General features: G+C 44.0%; 1 protein-coding gene across 3 annotated transcripts in view; it reads left to right on the plus strand.

Moving 5' to 3' along the window:
• CNTNAP5 (contactin associated protein family member 5) overlaps window positions 1–23893 on the plus strand; it is a 409890-nt gene that overhangs the window by 364364 nt on the left and 21633 nt on the right. For all 3 annotated transcript variants that reach the window (XM_054043237.1, XM_054043235.1, XM_054043236.1), the window contains 2 exons: window positions 16985–17115; window positions 22880–22964. In XM_054043237.1, coding sequence (XP_053899212.1) covers window positions 16985–17115; window positions 22880–22964 — 216 coding nt within the window. The remainder of the gene's footprint in view (window positions 1–16984; window positions 17116–22879; window positions 22965–23893) is intronic.

A 23893-nucleotide genomic window follows, 5' to 3' on the forward strand; every position in this document is an offset into this window, starting at 1 on the left:
TCACTGGTATTTCAAGAGCCTTTACAGTTGTTCCGAAAATAATGTGTTAGTAGAACAGACATCTACCGAGTAACACTTGAAAACCCAACTGCAGGCTAATTTTTCCAACACGTTCAAGCTTCTGCTCGCTACTTGTAATGTTCCCCTTCCGTCTGGCCCACAGAGTGGCTGGGTGAATTCCTAACTAATAACTCTATGTCACTAAGGAGAATGATGAGCATAGGTGTTCCCAGGCTAATTGTGTTTTGCAGCAGCTAAAATGTCTGAAAGTCTAATGAATGTTTATATTCTATTGAAACTTTGCACAGCACACACTGCAAAGTTAATAGGAATTGATAAAAATAATGAATAGTCTTATCTAACTCTTGCAGCACTTGCCATCCACATAGCTACAGAGGAGGTCAGTATCATTATCTCCATTTACCAAGGGGGAAATGGAGGCACAGGGGCATTGAAGTGTCTTGTCCAAGGTCATCCACCGGGCCACTGGCAGAGCCAGCAATAGAATCCAGGTCTCCCAAGTCCCTCTTCACTGCTCTGTCCACTAGGCAATACTTCTTCCCCCACAATAAGATCATGCTAGTGATCAGAACCTTAAAAGATCAGGTCCTCAGAGAGTAAGGCATAGATACATGATCTCCTGGGCACCATCATCACTCAGGAAGAGAGGAATTGCCATTCTGGGTCATACCCATGGTCCATCTACTCCAGTATCCTGTCTCCAATAGTGGACAGCACCAAGGTTCCTGGAACCTCATAATGGACAATTATGAAATAACTTGACCACAGGAGAAGGTTCTTCTTAGCCTCTCTCAATTAGTGGTTGGCTGAAACATGAGAGCTTATAGGTAAAATTTTCAAAAGTATCTAAATGACTCAGGAGCTGAAGTCTCATTTACAAAGATGACTTAAGCACATAGAATCCTAAGTCCCATTGACATCCTGCCCAGGATGGTGATGGTGAAATCTTCAGGGACATGAGAGAGATTGCAAAAACAGAAAACCCAACAATAATGGGGGATTTCAGCTATCCCCATGTTGGCTGGAAACATGTCACCTCAGGATGAGGAGATAAAATTTCTAGACACCATTCGTGATGGCTTCTTGGAAGCAGCTAATCCAGAACCCCACAAGGGGAGAGGCAATTCTTGATTTAGTCCTAAGTGGTGCCCAGGATCTGGTCCAAGAGGTGAACATAACTGAATCACTTAGTAATAGCAACCATAATATAATTAAATTTAACATGCTGGTAGGGGGGAATACCAAAGAAACACACCACCGTAACATTTAACTTCAAAAAAGGGAACTATACATCAGTGAGCAGGCTAGTTAAATGGAAATTAAAAGGAACAATCACAAGAGTGAAAAGCCAGCAAGCTTCATGGAAACTTTTAAAAAACACCATCACGGAGGCTCAAACTATCCATATACCCCAAATTTGATATATATATATATATATAGTTAATGCTGTTAAAGTTAAATGCTACTAAATATATATATATATATATATATATATATATATATAGGCTTAACAGTGAAATCCTTGCTGATCTTAAACACAAAAAAGAAGCTTTCAAGAAGTGGAAGTTTGGACAAATGACAAGGGAGGAATAAAAATATTGCTCAGGCATGCAGGAGTGAAATCAGGAAGGCCAAATCACACTTGGAGTTGCAACTAGCAAGAGATGTTGAGAGTAACAAGAAGGGTTTCTTCAGGTATGTTAGCAACAAGAAGAAAGTCAAGGAGTAACGTAGGCAGCCATGGGGTAAGTGGATCGGTAACTGGTTAATCAACAGAAAACAAAGGGTAGGAATAATTAGACATTTTTCACAGTGGAGTGAGGTAAATAGTGGGGTCCCCCATGGATCTGCATTGGCACCCGTGCTGTTCAACATATTAATAAATGATCTGGAAAAAGGGATAAACAGTGAGGTGGAAAAGTTTGCAGATGATACATCATTACTCAAGATAGGTCCAAAGCTGACTGTGAAGAGTTACAAAGAGATCTTACAAAACTGAATGACTGGGCAACAAAATGGCAGATGAAATTCAATGTTGATAAATACAAAGCGATGCTCATTGGAAAACATGATTCCCCAATATACATAAACAACTAAAGGGTCTAAATTAGCAGTTATCGCTCAGAGAAGAGGTCTTGGAGTCATTGTGGATAGTTCTCAGAAAACATCTGCTTTACGTGCAGCGGCAGTCAAAAAAGAGAACAGAATGTTAAAAATCACTAGGAAAGGGATAGATAAGAAGACAGAAAATATCATAGTGCCAAGATAGAAATCCATGGTATGCCCGCACCTTGAATACTGATAAACAGTGGATTTCTGGTCACCCCATCTCAAAAAAGATATATTCGAATTGGAAAAAGTTCAGAGGGGGGTATGAAAGCTTCTGTATGAGGAGAGTTGAAAAAGACGGACTATGCAACTTAAAAAAGAGACAAGAGGGGACGGAATATGAGAGAAGAATATCAACAGGGCCGGCTCCAAGTACCAGCAAACCAAGCAGGTGCTTGGGGCGGCACATTTTCATTCTGCCCAGCCTTTTTTTTTTTTTTTTTGCTTGGGGTGGCAAAAGCCTAGAGCCAGCCCTGGTAGCAGCAGTGCATGGTGCATGGGGGAGCCCTGGGGCCGCTGCCAGGCAGGCTCCAGGCGGGGGACACTCGGGCTAGGGGCCGCCCCGCGGGGCGCACGGAGCCGCCTGCAGGTGCCGCAGGGCGGCTGCCCCCCCGCGCCGCAGCCGGGGCTGGGCGAAGTGGCCCGAGCCGCCCAGAGACTGCGGCAGGGTGGCCAGGAGCAGCAGCAGCAGCGGAGCCATAGAGGGGACCGGTGCCAGGGGCGCTGCCATGCGGGGCCCGCATCCCGCTCTCCGGGGCTCCGCTCCCTCTGGGGCTACCCTGCCCCAGTTCCCCGGCTCTGCCCTCCCGGGTCCCGGCCGGTCCTGGAGGCGGGATCCCTGACTGGAGGGACCCTGGGCTGAGGTGAGGCCCGGGAGCCGCGCTGCTTACCCCGACCCTGCCAGCACCAGACCGGCTGGAGGCGAGGGGGGAGCGGGAGGAGTCAGCACTGGTCGGGGGGAGCCTAGGGCTGGGGCGGCAGGGGGTGCGGGTGGGGGGGAGAGCCCAGGGCTGGGGCGTCAGGAGGTGTGGGTGGGGGGAGAGCCCAGAGCTGGGGTGGGGGGCAGCCAAAACATTTTTTGGTTGGGGCGGCAAAAAACCTAGAGCCAGCCCTGAATATCAGATCATGAATGGTGTGGAAAACGTGAATAAGGATGTGTTATTTACCCTTCACAAAGCACCAGAACCAAGGGTCACATAACTAAATTAATAGGCAGCAGGTTTAAAACAAACAGAAGGAAGTACTTATTCACCCAATGCACAGTTAACCTGTGGAACTCATTGTCCAGCGGTGTCGTGGAGTCCAAAATATAAGTGGGTTCAAAAAAGAATAAAAGAAGTTCCTGGAGGATAGGTCCTTGAAGGATATTAGCCAATGTGGTCAGGGATGCTACCCATGGTTTGGTGTCCCCAAACCTCTGACTGCCTGAAGCTGAGACTAGCCGACAGGAGATGGATCATTCAATATTTGCCCTGTTCTATTCATTCCCTGTGAAGCATCTGACACCAGCCACTATCAGAAGACAAGATACTGGGTTAGATGGACCATTGGTCTGATCCACTATGGCCGTTATTACATTCTTATGTAAGACTTAGGCTCTTGGTTCACATAGGTGTTTTTGAAAATTTTAATCTATATCTTTTAAAGTCCTATATCATGTAATTGTGCATCTTTTCATTATTCATATAAGCATTTAGTCCTTTTATGTAGGCTACTATGCCCTTGGGATCAGCATCTCAGCCTCAGGTCTCTAGTTGTAGTCCTTTCAAAATTCACCATTCTCTGGTCATTTTTCAAGGAGCATGGGACCTCAAAGCACCTGCACCTTGAGACACGGATGCATTAATCAAATTGCAAAGAAATTCTAGGTGCCATTAATTACCACGCGGGATAAAAATCATTATTCTGCCTTATTAACGGTATCAAAATGGTTTCCATAGATCATTCACCTGAGCTTTTGACCTTCAAGGATGACTGGGTAATTAGATTATATTGTATCCCAGAAGAGTATATCCTAAGTGAGAGTTGTAACACAGTAAATGGAGAACATCTCTGAGTGAAGAAACCAATAAGGGGCATTGCTCTAGTTTAGCACTCTTTAGTCTTTCTAATTTCCTATGTCACATGAAGAGTCATGCACCCAACAACAGGCACTTGCTAAGAACGAAAATGTATTTCTTCACGCCAGTGCCAAATGTTTCATGTAACTTTCTGATGCAAATTTCAGCAATCCCACCAAATAACCAACACCTCAGCATTGTTCTCCATCTTGATCTCACTGTTACAATAGCCCACTTCACTATGATGAAAAAAGACTCGATAATTCCACAGATATATCCTGTCACTTACTCTCCCCTACTTATGGAAAAAATCAGCTGAGAAATCTAAACACGATGGGAAAAGATATATAGGAAATGTGTCTCCAAACCTTTGATTTCCACTTTGCTTTTCTTATGGTGCCACGTGATTCCTAATCCAGAAAGACAGCAGATAGCCAGCATCAAAGTAAAGAGATAGAATCTCAAGCTGTATCCCAAAACGATTGAAAATTTATCTGGATTTATTATCTCATCTCATGACAAACTCAAGAACTGGAGGGATTTTTTCTATTCAGTACCTATTGCCATCTCAGTGAGCACCCTTTTCGATTTCTCCACTAGCGAGAGAGACTCTGAAATTGCAAAGGAAAGATTAAAGATAGGGGGAAAAAAATACATCAGTTAAAACCAGAAGTACAAATGAAAACAGCTTGAGTCCTTCTCCTGCCAGCTCTTTGATTTCCAGCTTACAGGAGAGGTAAGGAGGTGAACCCAAGTGCCCTGTCATCTAGGGCCTTGAAATCTGCCAGGCTTTTTAATAAATGTGTAATGAAAAACTAACCCCATGGTAGGTGTGAGATAAATTAGCACACAGCCAGAAAAAAAGTCCAAGAAACATAAAGCAGACATTTTGCAGATGAATTGTTTTTTTAATAAACTAATGATCCAGGCTAGCCTCCCTCCATTTCAAAGTCAGAAGCAGGCTTGTGTGAGCATTTTAAGTGTACCTGCTCCTATTACCTTGCAAACATGTTTAGTTAAACCTGGAACATCTCCTTCCTAACAAGAGCAAAGTCTTTAACATTCTTAAGCCAGGCAAAGGCAGTAAATTGAGGGCAAAATTAAAATAAATCCACATGCACATGTGCATACACATGCATACACACAAAGAAAGATAGAGGTCTCTTCTCTTCTCTTCTCTTCTCTTCCCGCTTAGCCTCCCACTTCTGCATGGGTCCATATTTCTCAATCCTTTGTCTCTCATATTAAGGGCCACCATCACCAGGGCCGGCTCCAGGGTTTTGGCCGCCCCAAGCAGCCAAACAAACAAAAAAAGCCGCGATCTGCAGCGGCAATTCCGTGGGAGGTCTTTCAATCCGAGCGGGAGTGAGGGACTGTCAGCCGAATTACCGCACGTGCCGTCCCTCTCCGGAGTGGCTGCCCCAAGCACGTGGTTGGCAAGCTGGTGCCTGGAGCCGGCCCTGACCATCACTCACACAGAGTCATATCTAACTCTGAAAGTCATGCTTGGAGTGAAGTACTATGAAACATGTGGCAGAATTGGACCCTAATAAGTTGTGCTAATGCAATATACTTATATGTCTATAGCGCTTTTTGGCCTAAAGGGTGTCAATGGTTTTTACAAATTAGATACAGAATGCACTTTGCCCACCATCAAATTGCAGCTCACAGAGCTTAGGACAGTAAAGTAGGGGACAGGGCCATGGCAGGTAAGGTTAAGGACAGGGCATATTTAACAGGCAGGAGTAGAGGAAAGAGGTCAGATTGGGGCATATGGGCCGTGGTTTTGTGTAGGGCAGTGGCTCTCCAACAGTGGTCTATGGCTGACTGATGCGCACTTGCTGATTGTCCCTGGAGAGCTGGCTGAACCATGGCACTGGTGTTTCCTCCCCGTTTCTAGCTGCTGAATCACATGGACGCACACGCTTACTTTCCAGATATTGTTTGTTCATGCAAGCCATTGCTGTAGTTAACACAGGAAAATGATGTTATCTTTAGGGGGTTTAGGGATGTAATCACACAGTGCAATCATGAATGGAAAAGGAGGCAGCCTAGGTAATTGTAAATGGGAGGTGATGTGATCCGAGGGAGAAGAGCAGGGGAATCAGGGCTATTAAGGCTGGAGACAGAGGAAATAACTACATAACCTAGGAAGTCTCCTGCCAAAACCATGCCACACAACATGGAACTTGTGATGGTGCAGAGAATGCACTTGCCTGTATGTAGAAAATCAAGATGTTGACAAGAAGTTTCTCTTCAAACCCAGCGTGACTAAGTTGGAGGCAGTAGGTGGACTTGACTAGCAGGCATCCAAATGAAATTTGCTTCAGCTTATGGTCTTCTAAACCTCTGAGCATGTGAGACTTATTTGAAAGGAGAGGCAGCCAAAAGCATTCAGCCACGGACTCTGTTTGGCAGATTTCTTTTTTGCGGTCCAAGAGGAAGGAGATACAAGGGTGGCTTCATTAGCTCAATTTGTGGAGGTATTTTATGCATTCAGAATACTGACTGAATGGTCAACAGATGCCAGGAGACGCAAAGGGAACAGCTAGAGGACTGTAATTGGATTATATAAAGTGGGGAAAGAAGAGCAGCTGTTTGTAACTAATCTGTGCTGCATACATACAGACTGACATTGAACATATTGACATCTGGGATAAAACCCAGGACCATTGGCTGCAAACAAAGAGGTCCCTAGTACTTGATTTTGAGCTGAAAAGAGAATCGTCATTAGCTGTTGAAAGCAGTAGGCTTTTATCATCTAGAGTTCATCCAGCAGAGGACAGTTTTCTACACACGCCCTCTGGCCAATGAATTGCAAATGACAGGTCATTTGTTCAGACAAGGTGGGTGAGGATCTTTTATTGAACCAACTTCTGTTGGTGGGAGAGACAAGCTTTTGAGCCAACACAGAGCTCTTCTTCAGGTCTGGGAAAGGTACTCCAAGCCTCACAGCTAAATGCAAGGTGGAACAGATTGTTTAAGGTAAGTAGTTAACACATATTATAAGGGACCATTCAAGGCAGAATGTCCTGTTAATACTTCTGCAGTTGTAGGACAAAAAGAGAGGATTAGTGGGTTACAGATTGTTGTAATAAGCCATAAATCCAATGTTTCTGTTCAGTCCATGATTTTTAGTAATGAATTTAAGCTCCCGGGCTCGTCTTTTGAAAGTGTTGTGCAGGTTTCCTTTGAGGATGAGGACTGATAAGTCAGATATAGAGTGATCGCTCTGTGAAAAGTGTTCAACCACAGCTGATAGGCTGTTTTTGTCTTGTATCATTTTTCTGTGTGAGTTCATCGGAGAGTGTAGTGATTGTCTGATTACACCCACATAGTTGTTGTTGGAGCATTTAGTGCACTGGAGGAGGTACACCATATGCTGTGATAGGCATGTGTAGGACCCATGGATCTTGAAACGTATGTTGTGGGGGGTGTTGATCATGGTAGCAATGGAGAGATCTCTGCAGGTTTTGTATCTGTTGTTCTGGCAGGATTTGGGGCTCTTTGATTTGGTGTGTCCTGGTCTGTGGTGAGCTTGTTTCTCTCATATCCTGGCACTGACAAGGCTACAAATACACTGCCTAGGTCATTTGTTGTCTTGTTTGAGAAGCTGACCTCAGCCAGCACTGCAAAAAATGCTGTGTGAAGGCTTTTACATTTTAAGTGAAATTGCAGACTTCGTGTTTCTTTATATCTATATATGGAAAGCCCAAACAGGCAAAAAAACAAACAAACAAACAAACAAAAATATCCACCAACCGAACACCCACAGAACCCCTTTACACTAAAATCTCTAGCAACAAATAATGATACTTTTAGCATGATAAAACTGGAAAGTTCATAAGAATGTTTAGAGGCCAATAAGTGAAGGTTGCAAAATGCAAAATTTGGTGAGGGGCTGAGGAAAATTCTGATATCTACAAGATCCTACAAGGGAAAAGAAATTTACAACTTTCAGAAATATGTAACAATTTCCTCTGAAATATATACTGGCCTATATTTTGCTACAGAAATGTTGTCATGATGAAACCATTATTATTTATTTGTAGTATGGTAGCCTCTAGAACCCCAAGTGAGATCAGGGTCCCATTTTACAGATGGGGAACTGCATCAGAGAGAGATTAAGTGACTTGCTTGACATTAACCACAAAGTCTGTGGTAGAGACAGGAATTGAACCCAGACCTTAAGTTGTGCTCTTAACCATGTCGTCCTTTCTCTGGTCATCACCACGGCCACAAACCTCTTGAACAAACTATTCTTGTATGGGGTAGGTTTGCTCAGGGCTGTGAAACTCAAACTCTGCTTTGAGGCTTGCAATAAATCAAGCTAGCTTGCTGATGTGAGAGTCAGACTTGTCCAAGCTCAGGAGCCAATGAAACATTAGGCAATATTCAGAAGGGCCTAATGATAAGGGGCACAGGGCATTGCCAGGGGATTAATGACCAGTTGGGTGATGTTGATGGACCATGACACAAGCAGGGACCATTAGCCTCAGACAAGTCATTCACAGGCAATGAACTAAGCGTGATGGTTGAAGAAAACAGACATATGATTTCAAATAAGGATTCACAACTCCTAGCTCTAAGTGCTAGCAGTGTCCATTCATTTAGCTAATTTACGATTTAATAACTAGTGTTTTCCTTTAAGACAGCACCACAAAAAACAGGTGAGCAAAAGCAGCAGGATACCACAGGAAAACGAAAGCGGCAATCTCGCCTCTCCATTTTCCATGTGTGTGAAACGAACAGCGATAGCATTTTTTTTTCTCCCACTTTCCAAAAATGTGCAAAGACTTTCTTAGTTAAAAGCCACTGGACGATTAAGAAGACAGGTCCAGTTATTTCGGAACACCAGCTGCACATCCTGTGAAGAGTAAATTTGTTGAGTAAACGTCCCTTGGGAGAGGCTGCTAATTAAGGAGCAGGTTTCCTACCCAGCTGTTACAAACAGAGAGAGAGAGGTCGTTCATTTTTAAATAGCCAAGCTGTAAACGAGAAGAAGTACCGCCGCACCAGGATTCTGCAAGCTGCCAGGGAGCTGTTTGGTGGTGCCTGGCACTGAAAACAATCCTCTAGCACCATGTGATGTGGAATTAACAGAACAAAATGTCACCTAAATCATTGCAAAGGGTTTCTGTACACAATTTTTAAGAGCTGATTTTGAGTGCATAGCATTATTAATAGCTTCACAAATGTTATTTTCCCCTGTTTAATCAACTGCTTCCCTAATGATTTTCTCTCTTAACTACTGCTTGTATGCATGCTGTGGAAATATCAAAGCAGTGTGGTCACTAGTTTAACAGTCTGCCGAAGACATTCTGTGTTCAGCTGTTGTATGTATGAAGGGTCTGTTAGGAGTTTCACTTGGGGTGTCTGGGGTGGTCAGAGCTGAGTGGGCTAAGCCAGTGATTCCCATGCCATCAACCCATCCCCTACTTCTGGGTTTTCAAAGTGAAACCATGGAAGGGCTCTGAACAAACAAAAGGAAGTAGTTCTTCACACAACACACAGTTAACCTGTGGAACTCATTTGCAGGGGATGTTGTGAAAGCCAAAACTATAACAGGGTCAAAAAAAGAATTAGATAAGTTACTGGAGGACAGGTCCATCAATGGCGATTAGCCAAGATGGGGGATGGAAGTCCATGCTTTGGGTTTCCCTAGCCTCTGATTGCCAGAAGCTGGGGCTGGATGACAGGGGATGGATCACTCAATGATTGCCCTGATCTGTTAATTCCCTCTGAAGCATCTGGCATTGGTGACTGTTGGAAGACAGGATACTGGGATGGATGGACCATTGGTCTGAACCAGTGTGGCCATTTTCATGTTCTTAATGCCATTGGTGGTACATGCAGAAATCACCCCGTTTAAGAAGTCTTTCTGTAAATACTGGGTTAAGGCTCTTTCCAGACTCCTTAGCAGAACAGGTTTGAATTCCAAATTGAGCACCATGCAGTTCACTGGGTGAGGAGGCCGTAAAGGCAAGATCAGCATTTTCAGACTTGCGTGCCAATACGAAGATACACAGGGTAAAAATTTCAAATGTGCCTATGTGCTTTAGGGGCCCACATCTGTTTTTTCCAAAAAAACTGCTTCAGAGCCCAAGTCTCACTGACTGTCAGTGGGACTTAGGTGCCTAAGCCACCTTGGCGCTTTTGAAAATGTTACCCTTAAATCTATATTTAGACACCTAACTAAGGGCCTGATTTCCAGAATGGCTGAGCAGCTGCCGCTCCCACTGACTTGGATGGAGTTTCTCTTGATTTATACCAACGTGTTTGAGATTGAAATGAGGCCCATCTGGTGTGATCTTTCTCCCGTTGACATTAATGGGGGCTTTGCCATTGACTTCATTTGGAGCAGAATTGAGCCTATATTGGTTATTTATTGTCTCTTCTCACCATCCACAGCAGACTATAGCAACCATTGCAGAAGAAAGGATCAGGCCTGTCAAAGGGTATTTTTTTCTCCTAGCTCCCTAACATGAAGAGGAAGTTTGCAAGCACGTCCCCTGAACTGAAACCTTGAATTAAAATAGCCGTCTGTGGTTCCACTCTTGGGTCACTGCAATAATACAAGTGCTCGCCAAATGCACATGTGCTTATTTACTGCTTTTTAAAGAAATCATCGGTAACTGACCGTCACGTACACTTCTGTTTGTGGAAATGCACACAGCTGGCGCTGCTGATACCCAAGGTACACAGGCAGCAGAAAAATAACTATCCTGTTGATAGAGTTAACTGAAAAAAGAACATATGGGCCATGTCATAATAGATAACATTATGGCTGGGATGTTTGTTTGTGTCGTGCAATTTGTGTCATTTGATAATCTTACTCGTGGTGGTGTATGGCGAGAGACCTCTAAACAGCCGATTATGTTTGTATTAGAGACACAGAGTCTGGACTCTGGTTTGGTTTTGCTGTGCTCAGTGCAGTACTCGGAGCACAGGCTTTGCATAGGTGGTTTTAAGCTAACTTTTATGTTCCTCCCATCCTGGGGCTGGGACTGTACCAAGGGTAGATTAGAGTAGCTCCAGGGGGTGTTTTAACAGCCAGGGATCGCCAAGGTGTAAGAATCCCCTGGCCACATCCCCTTCCCTGCAGCCACAAGGCACGGTGGGAGTGGTGTAAATGCTGCGACACTGGCTCTCCACCCTCCAAGGTTTTCCCAGAAGCTCATTTAAGCCAGCTTTGCATCGCTGGAGACTAGCCGTAGATTTGAACGCCAGAAGAGACCCTTAAAAAGAACAGGAGTACTTGTGGCACCTTAGAGACTAACAAATTTATTAGAGCATAAGCTTTCGTGGGCTACAGCCCACTTCTTCGGATGCATATAGAATGGAACATATATTGAGGAGATATATATACACACATACAGAGAGCATGAACAGGTTGGAGTTGTCTTACCAACTCTGAGAGGCCAATTAAGTAAGAGAAAAAAAACTTTTGAAGTGATAATCAAGATAGCCCAGTACAGACAGTTTGATAAGAAGTGTGAGAGTACTTACAAGGGGAGATAGATTCAATGTTTGTAATGGCTCAGCCATTCCCAGTCCTTATTCAATCCTGAGTTGATTGTGTCTAGTTTGCATATCAATTCCAGCTCAGCAGTCTCTCGTTGGAGTCTGTTTTTGAAGTTTTTCTGTTTAATATAGCCACCCACAGGTCTGTCACTGAATGACCAGACAGGTTAAAGTGTTCTCCCACTGGTTTTTGAGTATTATGATTCCTGATGTCAGATTTGTGTCCATTAATTCTTTTGCGGAGAGACTGTCCGGTTTGGCCAATGTACATGGCAGAGGGGCATTGCTGGCACATGATGGCATATATCACATTGGTAGATGTGCAGGTGAACGAGCCCCTGATGGTATGGCTGATGTGATTAGGTCCTATGATGATGTCACTTGAATAGATATGTGGACAGAGTTGGCATCGGGCTTTGTTACAAGGATAGGTTCCTGGGTCATTGGTTTGTTCAGTGATGATTAGATTAATGGAGATATCCCATCTCCTAGAACTGGAAGGGACCTTGAAAGGTCATCAAGTCCAGCCCCCTGCCTTCACTAGCAGGACCAAGTACTGATTTTGCCCCAGATCCCAAGTGGCCCCTCAAGGATTGAACTCACAACCCTGGGTTTAGCAGGCCAATGCTCAGACCACTGAGCTATCCCTCCCCCCATGATGTGTGGTTGCTGGTGAGTATTTGCTTTAGGTTGGGGGGTTGTCTGTAAGCGAGGACAGGTCTGTCTCCCAAGATCTGTGAGAGTAAAGGATCATCTTTCAGGATAGGTTGTAGATCTCTGATGATGCGCTGGAGAGGTTTTAGTTGGGGGCTGAAGGTGACAGCTAGTGGTGTTCTGTTATTTTCTTTGTTGGGCCTGTCTTGTAGGAGGTGACTTCTGGGTACTCGTCTGGCTCTGTCAATCTGTTTTTTCACTTCAGCAGGTGGGTATTGTAGTTTTAAGAATGCTTGATAGAGATCTTGTAGGTGCTTGTCTCTATCTGAGGGATTGGAGCAAATGCGGTTATATCTTAGAGCTTGGCTGTAGACAATGGATCGTGTGGTGTGTCCTGGATGGAAGCTGGAGGCATGTAGGTAAGTGTAGCGGTCAGTAGGTTTCCGGTATATGGTGGTATTTATGTGACCATCGCTTATTAGCACAGTAGTGTCCAGGAAATGGACCGCTTGTGATCCTCCAGTCCAACCGTCTGCATTTCAAAAGCCAGAGAATTTCACCAGTAAACTTCACCATAGTGGGGCCAAGAATCTGACCTGTAAGGCAGAACTGTCCCTTCATTGTGCTTAGTTAATAGCATTGGTCCCCAGGAATTCCACGGATAATAACCAGGCAGTGAAGCAGATCATTGCTTGAATACTGTTGCATGTCTTATGTACCTGGTTAGACATGGCAAGCTGAGGTCAGGATGACAAGCCAAGCCATCATTGCAATGAAGTTCCCAGATGTGCACTGCTGTGACTATCTTAATTCCTATTAGAAAGACAACACTTAATTACTATTGTGAGATAGAAACGATGCAAAAATCATAGTAATCTGAATTATGCCCTTGCCCGTTTTTGTGGTTAGTGATACCCTGGCATAATGGGACACAGAACTCTGACCAACCAGATAATCAAAATTCAAAGTTGCACACAAGGTTTCTTAATAGTAATTAATAATGCATTTCTCTTTCTATCACACATTTTAATGTAATGAAAAGATTTGCTGCTGATTAAGCGCCAAAGTCTGCTCCCAGTTACACTGGTGTAAAGTCCAAAGTAACTCTGTGGCAATCAGTAAAATTGCTTATTTATGTTGATGTAAATTTGACCCCGGGCAAAATCCCTTAGTTCAAGTCAACGGGTTTGAAGAGCGGAAGTCCAAAGAATTCTTAGCTGGAATTTCAAGAAAATTAATAACCGCGGATGTTATGGACTGATCCCTTCCAATCTTTACAAAAGGAAATTTTGTGTAGGTATTGAGTATATGATTTTTTTCTAATGCAATCTAAGAAAAAGAACAAATGGACCAGAATATCAGCTCATGTAAATCAGTGTATCTCTGAGGAAGTCAGTAGAGCATTGCTGGTTTACAACAACTGACGATCCGGCCTATAGTTCCGTAGGTAAAATTGCTCCAGAAACACTTGTTAGAAAAACAGTGTGCTGTTCACTACATTTGCGCACGTACATGCAGTAACACCTTTCAGCTGACGTCTCAAAACACTTAGCAAACGTTAATGTCTCATAACTTCCCTGTAAGCTAGCCAGGCATTTTCACACCCAAAGAAATTCTAGGTAAAGTCTAGGCAGCCTGCGGCAGCAAGCATCCCAACCCACGTCGACAGACTCAGGTTTGCACAGCTCACATTCGCCCCCTAAAAGTAGCTATGTAGACACCACTTTGAAGTTGCAACTTGGCTTGAGAACCTTAGGGCTTGTCTACACTTGCAGCGCTGCACCAACACGTTGCTCTCTGTAGCACTTAGTGAAAACACAACCTATGCCAATGGGAGAGCTTCTTAATCCACCTCCCTGAGAGGCCATAGCTATGTCAATGGGAGAAGCCCTCCCATAGGCATATCGCTGTCTACACTGGGGAAACCCACACTCCTAAGCGACAGAGTTATATCGTCATAAGTTGGTAGTGTAGAACAAGGCTGAGTTACGCCCTGAACCACAACATCCACACTGCTATTTTTAGGGCACTAGCTTGAACCCCTCTAGCATAAGTCTGTCTGCCCGGGCTGGGAGGCTCACTCTGTTGCAGTGTAGACATGCCCTCTGTGTTACCCTAATTATGGAGGTGCCACTAAACAGCCTTAATCACAGCCATTGCTTGGTGTCACATTACTGATAGGTACTCTCAAACTTAGCTCCAGCTTTATGCAGGTTTTCACAGGGAATATAAATGAATTGCGTTAGAATTGGGAGACTCCTTGCAGGGTAAGGTTCTATTCAGTATCATAGAATCCTAGAAGATTAGGGTTGGAAGAGACCTCAGGAGGTCATCTAGTTCAACCCCCTGCTCAAAGCAGGACCAACACCAACTAAATCATCCCAGCCAGGGCTTTGTCAAGCCGGGCCTTAAAAACCTCTAAGGAAGAAGATTCCACCACCTCCCTAGGTAACCCATTCTAGTGCTTCACCACCCTCCTAGTGAAACAGTGTTTCCTAATATCCTACCTAGATCTCCCCCACTGCAACTTGAGACCATTGCTCCTTGTTCTGTCATCTGCCACCACTGAGAACAGTCGAGCTCCATCCTCTTTGGAACCCCCCTTCAGGTAGTTGAAGGCGGCTATCAAATCCCCCCTCATTCTTCTCTTATGACGAAGGGTGGCAGAATCTGGTTGTGTATTATTGTATTTAAACCATCTTAAGCCCATGTACTGACTGAGATGTATGCACAAATTGCCCAGTGACATCAGAGTGAGTTCCAACTTTATATCTAAGAAACTATGCCTCTTATATCCTTTACTTTCCCCTTCTATTAAAACCCCTTCTGATCTTGTAGGCCCTTGGACTGGTGAAAAGACTGATTCTCAGTAGCCTTTCTAGGGTGACCAGACAGCAAGTGTGAAAAATTGGGACAGGGGGTGGGGGGTAATAGGAGCCTATATAAGAAAAAGACCCAAAAATCGGGACTGTTCCTATAAAATCGGGACATCTGGTCACCCTAAGCTTTTCCCACTTTCCCTCACACCTTTGGGTACGCTGCTAACTTCTTGCTCCAAACTTTGAGGTGAGCTGACCTCCCTGGATAGGCTGAGCATGGCAACGCCCACCAGTTAGCAGCCTGGGGCTTGTGTGCCCTGGATGGTTAGGAAAATACATTCCTTCTACTGAAGCTCCTTTCTGAAAAGTTTCCGGGCCCGAGCCTGAAAGAACTCCTACTGAAATCAATGGGAGATCAGCACACGTGACACGCACCCATGTGAAGAGGGCCAACGTTATGCCTATGCCTTTTAAAGACTTTGCGAGGACTTCAGCAGTGTATAGGATGTGTGCTGCACAAGGGCAGATTTCACCCAGGGACAACTTCTAAGATGGGACTAGATTTGCAAGCTCTGAAACAAACTAGAAATAAAAGGGTGGAAAAAAACTCCATAGTGACAGCCAGTTCCCCTCCAGGTCATGTTCACCTGCATCCATCTCCAGAGTGCAGTGATGCATGGAATATTTGGAGGTAATGCAAATAAAAGCAATGGAATGGTAGGAGAGAAGAGTTGCTTATGATGGTTTTTAGAAGAAGAAAAAGCAAAATGAGGAGCCACTGCTCAGCAGATTGTGGGATTATATATGTTTATTACTGCCTCCTTTGAGATACTGTACTCCTGAAATGCATGGAGTAAAATAACTATGGAAAAGGTTTTTTGTTTTCTGTAGAACCGAAAATGTTCAGCGTGTGTCAATTACTGACGTGCAAGAAAGCCCCAAAGATTTTCAGAATTTTGTTTTGTCTTGTTGTTACCTAATTACATGCTGAACTGCAAAGGCTTGTTCTTCACTTGTCAAAAAAAAAAAAAAAAAAGAATTAAAAAGGATCCTGTCAGTGCATTTTCCCCCCAGAGCTTTTAAAAGCATATTCTTTGTCCTTAATCATTTATGGAAAGATTTAAAGTGATACGTTTCCTTTCTCACCTTGTGTACTTGTGGGTTTTGCTACTGTTTGGCTTTTCACAAGTGCTGTCCAGCCAGAATTTACGTTTTGTTACAAAAGAGCAGGGAAAGATGTGTTTGTCTTTGGGTTTGAAAAGAAATGCCATAACTTTAGATGAATTAGAACCATTCTCATTTTCTTTTAAAAAAAAAAGTACAACATATTGTCTGCTACATTGTCCGTTACATTTCACTTTACTGTCTTCTTGAAGAGTAATAATAAAACCCAAAAATATTACTGTAATGAAACAGCTCTAGACCTGTAGGCCCTCTAGTGGAAATGATCCTTCATACAAAGGAGTCTAATATAGATCAAATATTTGTGCAAATGTTAAACGTGTGCCGTATGGAGAGAAAGACGCATTCCTTTAATATAGTTATTTGCTTGATCATTTCAGTTATATTTTTGCACAATGGAATTTGTAAGCTGGTGCGAAGGAAGTTTCCAACAAATTATTTGTCATGCTTTTCATTAAAGTTTGACCATTTTTTATTTTAACTTCTTTATGATCACTTTAACTTGTGTCACTGGTTTTATAAAATGAAATGAATGTTGCATATTGCGCAAAGCTGTTGAACCGTACCTAGTTATGGACACACGTTTTATAGGTGGAAATGTGCTTTCCTTTTAAGGAAGCTTACAAGTCCAATACAAGTTGAGTAAGGATGGCTTCCTCGTTTTCACCATTGACTCTGGAAACCTTGCCAACCGGGAATTACACCATGTGAAGATCAACAGAGAAGGAAAAGAACTCATCATTCAGGTATCAAACCTACCTGCCATGGTTTACTTTCAGAGTCCTATTCACTACCTGTGCCCAACATTAATTAGTACCTTACTCCACAAACAGTCCTGTTGATTTCAATGGACTTACTTAGTAGGCTTCATGACACTATTTGTGCAAATCCCTACTCGCTGGTGGGAGCAAAGGATTCACAATCTGGCACCACCATGAGCAAGGCTGGCAGAACATTGCTCTTACCAGATTGCATTTTCAAATAATGTTGTTGATTATAATCTGAAATAAGGCATATGATGCAGATCATTAGGCTCATAGCCTTTACGGCCAGAAGGGACCATCATGATCACAGAACCTGATACACTCTGGGCCATAACCTTTGGCTGAGTTACAGAAGTCCTCAAATCTTGATCTAAAGACTTCAAGTTATAGAGAATCCACCATTTACTCTAGCTGAAAACAGCAAATGACCCATGACCCACAACACAGAGGAATGCAACTCCCTTCCAACCCCCCTGCCCCTCCCGCCCCCAATCCAGGGTCTCTGCCAGTCTTACCTGGGGGAAAATTCCTTCCCAATCCTAAATATGGCTATCAGTTAGACCCTGAGCAAGTAGGCAAGACCCTGCACAAGGCCTCAGACACCTGGGAAACAATTCAAAGCCTTCCCCATCTGGTGTTCCACTTCTGGCCATTGGAGATATTTGCTAATAACCGGCACAGATGGGCCAAATGCCATTGTCAGCAGCCTCATCATACCATCCCCTCCATAAACTTATCCAGTTCAGCGTATTGTCGAATTTAAACAAAAGAGCCACAGTGAGTGGAGGCATATGGGAACCTCATTGATTTCAGGTGAATGGGACCCATAATTTGACTACATGAGGAGGAGGAAGGACTGATAGGGTTAGATTGGGTGACTATTACCACACACATAAACAGTCCCATTGACTTCAGCAGGACTAGCTGTGTAAGTGCTTACCTCATCTACTGTGACAACCTTCCATCAGCTGATGAGAACCCCAAAGTCCTACGCACCACCGCTCTCCAAATACATCATTCTCACTGTCCCTTTGAGAAGCCATGCTGAGTCCAGGACCCAGTAGGTGGCCTGTTAGGGCTAACAAGTAACCTTGTGCTCTCCTGTTTTTCAAAGGAAGAGCGGGGAGTGAGCGCACAGCAGTGTCTGATGCTCTCATACCCGGGGGAATTCCTGCAGCTTTTAGGCAAGCTTCTGCTTAATTGCTAGGGCTGAATGGTATTTTCTGGCAGTCATTAATGAAAAGAGAGGGCAAGGCAGAGACAGGAAAGGAGGAGAGAGGTAAGGAAAAGGAGTGAGAGAGAGCATCACACTTTTTTTTTCTTTGGTTTCCATTTATTGGCATAAAACTATCCAGGTATTGGCTATGTCCGGGACACTGTAGAATTGTCCCACCTCCGGTCAGACAGCCCCTGCACTGTTGAGGAGGATGAAAGGCCCAGGGAAGCAGAGCAGTCAACAGGAGCAGAGGGAAACCTTCCCACAGTTGGGACCCTCCTTCCAGACGGTGCTGGGGTTGCCTCTCGCACTGAGGTTACCTCTCCGGGGGAGGGAACTCCAGTTGCTAGGAAAAGACAGGTATTAGTATTGGGAGATTCGATCATTAGAAACGTAGATAGCTGGGTTTGTGATGACCGGGAGAACCGTATGGTGACTTGCCTGCCTGGTGCGAAGGTTGCGGATCTCTCGAGGCATCTAGACAGACTTATGTGTAGTGCTGGGGAGGAGCCGGTGGTCGTGGTACATGTAGGTACCAATGACATAGGGAAGGGTAGGAGAGATGTCCTGGAGGCCAAATTTAGGCTGCCAGGGAAGAGACTGAAATCCAGGACCTCTATGGTGGCATTCTCAGAAATGCTCCCAGTTCCACGCGCAGGGCCAGGTAGGCAGGCAGAGCTTCAGAGTCTCAATGCGTGGATGAGACGCTGGTGTAGAGACGAGGGGTTTACATTCATTAGGAACTGGGGAAACTTCTGGAATGGGAGGAGCCTATACAGGAAGGATGGGCTCCACCTAAACCAAAGTGGAACCAGACTGCTGGCACTAAACATTAAAAAGGTTGCAGAGCAGTTTTTAAACTAGGAGATGGGGGAAAGCCGACTGCTGCAGAGGAGCATGTGGATCGGACAGAGACTTCTCTTAGGGGAGAGTCTAATGATAGAGAATCTCCAGGTTATAGTCAGGAGCAGAGGATGGAAGAGAATAAAGTAGGGGCCAGATCAGATGATAAACATTCACATAAAAAATAATCTAACACATCAGAAAAGGGCAGACAAATAAACAGTGACAAGTTTTTAAAGTTCTTGTACACAAATGCTAGAAGTCTAAATAATAAGATGGGTGAACTAGAGTGCCTTCTCTCAAAGGAGGATATTGATATAATAGGCATCACAGAAACCTGGTGGACTGAGAGCAATCAATGGGACACAATCATTCCGGGGTACAAAATATATCGGAAGGACAGAACAGGTTGTGCGGGGGGGAGTGGCGCTATATGTGAAAGAAAATGTACAATCAAATGAAGTAAAAAACTTAAGCAAATCCGCGTGTTCCATAGAATCTCTATAGATAGAAATTTCATGCTCTAATAAGAATATAACATTAGGGATCTATTATCGACCACCTGACCAGGACGGTGATAGTGATGATGAAATGCTAAGGGAAATTAGAGAGGCTATCAAAATTAAGAACTCAATAATAGTGGGGGATTTCAATTATCCCCATATTGACTGGGAACATTTCACTTCAGGACGAAATGCAGAGATAACATTTCTCGATACTTTAAATGACTGCTTCATGGAGCAGCTGGTACGGGAACCCACAAGGGGAGAGGCAACTCTAGATTTAGTCCTGAGTGGAGCCTAGGAGCTGGTCCAAGAGGTAACTATAGCAGGACCGCTTGGAAATAGTGACCATAATACAATAGCATTCAACATCCCTGTGGTGGGAAGAACATCTCAACAGCCCAACACTGTGGCATTTAATTTCAAAAGGGGGAACTATGCAAAAATGAGGGGGTTAGTTAAACAGAAGTTAAAAGGTACAGTGACTAAAGTGAAATCCCTGCAAGCTGCATGGGCGCTTTCTAAAGACACCATAATAGAGGCCCAACTTCAATGTATACCCCAGATTAAGAAACACAGTAAAAGAACTAAAAAAGAGCCACCATGGCTTAACAACCATGTAAAAGAAGCAGTGAGAGATAAAAAGACTTCCTTTAAAAAGTGAAAGTCAAATCCTAATGAGGCAAATAGAAAGGAGCATAAACACTGCCAAATTAAGTGCAAGAATGTAATAAGAAAAGTCAAAGAGGAGTTTGAAGAATGGCTAGCCAAAAACTCCAAAGGTAATAACAAAATGTTTTTTAAGTACAACAGGAAGCCCGCTAAACAACCAGTGGGGCCCCTTGATGATCGAGATACAAAAGGAGCGCTTAAAGACGATAAAGTCATTGCGGAGAAACTAAATGGATTCTTTGCTTCAGTCTTCACAGCTGAGGATGTTAGGGAGATTCCCAAACCTGAGCTGGCTTTTGTAGGTGACAAATCTGAGGAACTGTCACGGATTGAAGTGTCACGAGAGGAGGTTTTGGAATTAATTGATAAACTTAACATTAACAAGTCACCGGGACCAGATGGCATTCACCCAAGAGTTCTGAAAGAACTCAAATGTGAAGTTGCGGAACTGTTAACTAAGGTTTGTAACCTGTCCTTAAATCAGCTTCTGTACCCAATGACTGGAAGTTATCTAATGTAACGCCAATATTTAAAAAGGGCTCTAGAGGTGATCCCGGCAATTACAGACCGGTAAATCTAACGTCTGTACCGGGCAAATTAGTCGAAACAATAGTTAAGAATAAAATTGTCCGACACATATAAAAACATAAACTGTTGAGCAATAGTCAACATGGTTTCTGTAAAGGGAAATCGTGTCTTACTAATCTATTAGAATTCTTTGAAGGGGTCAACAAACATGTGGACAAGGGGGATCCAGTGGACATAATGTACTTAGATTTCCAGAAAGCCTTTGACAAGGTCCCTAACCAAAGGCTCTTATGTAAATTAAGCTGCCATGGGATAAAAGGGAAGGTCCTTTCATGGATTGAGAACTGGTTAAAAGACAGGGAACAAAGGGTAGGAATTAATGGTAAATTCTCAGAATGGAGAGGGGTAACTAGTGGTGTTCCCCAAGGGTCAGTCCTCGGACCGATCCTATTCGACTTATTCATAAATGATCTGGAGAAAGGGGTAAACAGTGAGGTGGCAAAGTTTGCAGATGATACTAAACTGCTAAAGATAGTTAAGACCAAAGCAGACTGTGAAGACCTTCAGAAAGATCTCACAAAACTAAGTGATTGGGCAACAAAATGGCAAATGAAATTTAATGTGGATAAATGTAAAGTAATGCACATTGGAAAAAATAACCCCAACTATACATACAATATGATGGGGGCTAATTTAGCTACAACAAGTCAGGAAAAAGATCTTGGAGTCATCGTGGATAGTTCTCTGAAAATGTCCACGCAGTGTGCAGAGGCGGTCAAAAAAGCAAACAGGATGTTAGGAATCATTAAAAAGGAGATAGAGAATAAGACTGAGAATATATTATTGCCCTTATATAAATCGATGGTACGCCCTCATCTCGAATACTGTGTACAGATGTGGTCTCCTCATCTCAAAAAAGATATACTGGCACTAGAAAAGGTTCAGAAAAGGGCAACTAAAATGATTAAGGGTTTGGAATGGGTCCCATATGAGGAGAGATTAAAGAGGCTAGGACTCTTCAGCTTGGAAAAGAGGAGACTAAGGGGGAATATGATAGAGGTATATAAAATCTTGAGTGATGTGGAGAAAGTGGATAAGGAAAAGTTATTTACTTATTCCCATAATATAAGAACTAGGGGTCATCAAATGAAATTAATAGGCAGCAGGTCTAAAACAAATAAAAGGAAGTTCTTCTTCACACAGCGCACAGTCAACTTGTGGAACTCCTTACCTGAGGAGGTTGTGAAGGCTAGGACTATAACAGAGTTTAAAAGAGAACTGGATAAATTCATGGTGGTTAAGCCCATTAATGGCTATTAGCCAGGACGGGTAAGGAATGGTGTCCCTAGCCTCTGTCTGTAAGAGGGGAGATGGATGGCAAGAGAGAGATCACTTGATCATTGCCTATTAGGTTCACTCCCTCTGGGGCACCTGGCATTGGCCACTGTCGGTAGACAGGATACTGGGCTAGATGGACCTTTGGTCTGACCCAGTACGGCCTTTCTTATGTTCTTAAGTGAATATAGCACATACAGCAGGTGGACCCGATTCTGATCTGTGTCTAAAGCAAGCTTTACAGTACCAGTTAGGATTTATCCCACACACTGATCTTATAATATTCCCTTATATTGCAGCTTTTTCCACGTATTGCTAATCCTTGCCAGTCAATTTCCAGCCAGGCTTCATTTGTTTGCCTGTTTGTGGCAATCAGAGATTAATAGCTGAGAATTCTCAGTGGGGGCATAAGCACGTGTCAAATATTTTATAGTTTTCTGCAGGAAAGGTTTCTTTAGAAGTCTGCTGTATGAATACTCTGACACACTTTTTGGCTTTTTCTGCAAAATTCAAGCACATTCACTTTGGGATCAGTGGCAGGCAGGCATTACCGGTATCCAGTGTGGAGCTTTTCTACAAGGCTGGTCTAAGATACTTCAGGGGTCTCTGCATGTTGCAATAATCAACTGTTTTTATTGACCTGTTCCAGGTTGATCAAGTTCTCAAACTCAAGCACAACCTCTCGGAGATTGACTTCAAGGCCATCAAATCGCTCACCTTAGGCAAGGTCGCAGGTAGGCTGTGCAAATGGCTCGCTGGTTTGTCGAGTGTACTGTTAAGACTCTATCATTATCTGTGCAGTGTGGTAGGCTTCTTTTTTAACCTGTAAGGGCGAAATATAACAGAGCTGTTATTTACATAGTAGCAGAAGCCCAGTGAAAAGCTTGTTGGTAGAAGCTTTGGCGATGTGAGTTGTTTGCCTGGATAGCAACGTTAACCTCTCTCCTCTTGTTGAGCCATCTAGGAAAGGATGGTGGGAAGACCCAGCCCCCCATGGCAGCTTAGAGGCACTCCTGAAGCTCAGCATGCCCTGATTTACACCCCTGTGTGATGTACAACTGACTATCCCCATGTGGCTGGGCAGCTCCACTATCTCATCTTAGGGGAGGGCAGAGATGTGCCCTCACGTCCTCCCCACCCTCTTTGGGGCTCATATGCCCCCCTTCACACTAGCTGAGTACTGCATTAGAGACGCAGTCCCTGGGCTCTCATACAGTGTAGGAGCTGCAATTCTGTCTTCTATTTACATAGGCCAGGTGAGCTGGGATGGCCCTTTGAGTACCTCCCTGTAGCGGGGTGGACACCCACTCCTGCCCTGAGGGGTTGGAAAAGCCCTGCAGAGGGCTGGGGCAGGGCAAGGTAAAACCCTGGCTGATTGGGGGAAGTGGCTGCAGCTGGGCCACACCCTAATCAGAGCCCAGATGGCCTGTATAGAGAGGCTGGGAGCTAGGAGCTCAGTAGTAGTCTCTCTCTGCCTTCAGAGGGAGAAGGGCCTGGCTGCAGGGAGCTACACAGAGTACCTGAGTGGAGCAGGGCTGGGGAAAGGCTGAGGAGCTCCAGCCTGGATAGCCCCAGGCTGTGGCCTGGTAATAGGCCAAGGGGTACTGGGGGTTGCAGAGGGCAGCCCAGAGGTAGGCCAAGGCAGCAGGTCCAAACCCAACCT

This window comes from Malaclemys terrapin, chromosome 11, assembly GCF_027887155.1.
Source record: "Malaclemys terrapin pileata isolate rMalTer1 chromosome 11, rMalTer1.hap1, whole genome shotgun sequence".
NCBI classification, from domain to species: Eukaryota; Metazoa; Chordata; order Testudines; family Emydidae; genus Malaclemys; species Malaclemys terrapin.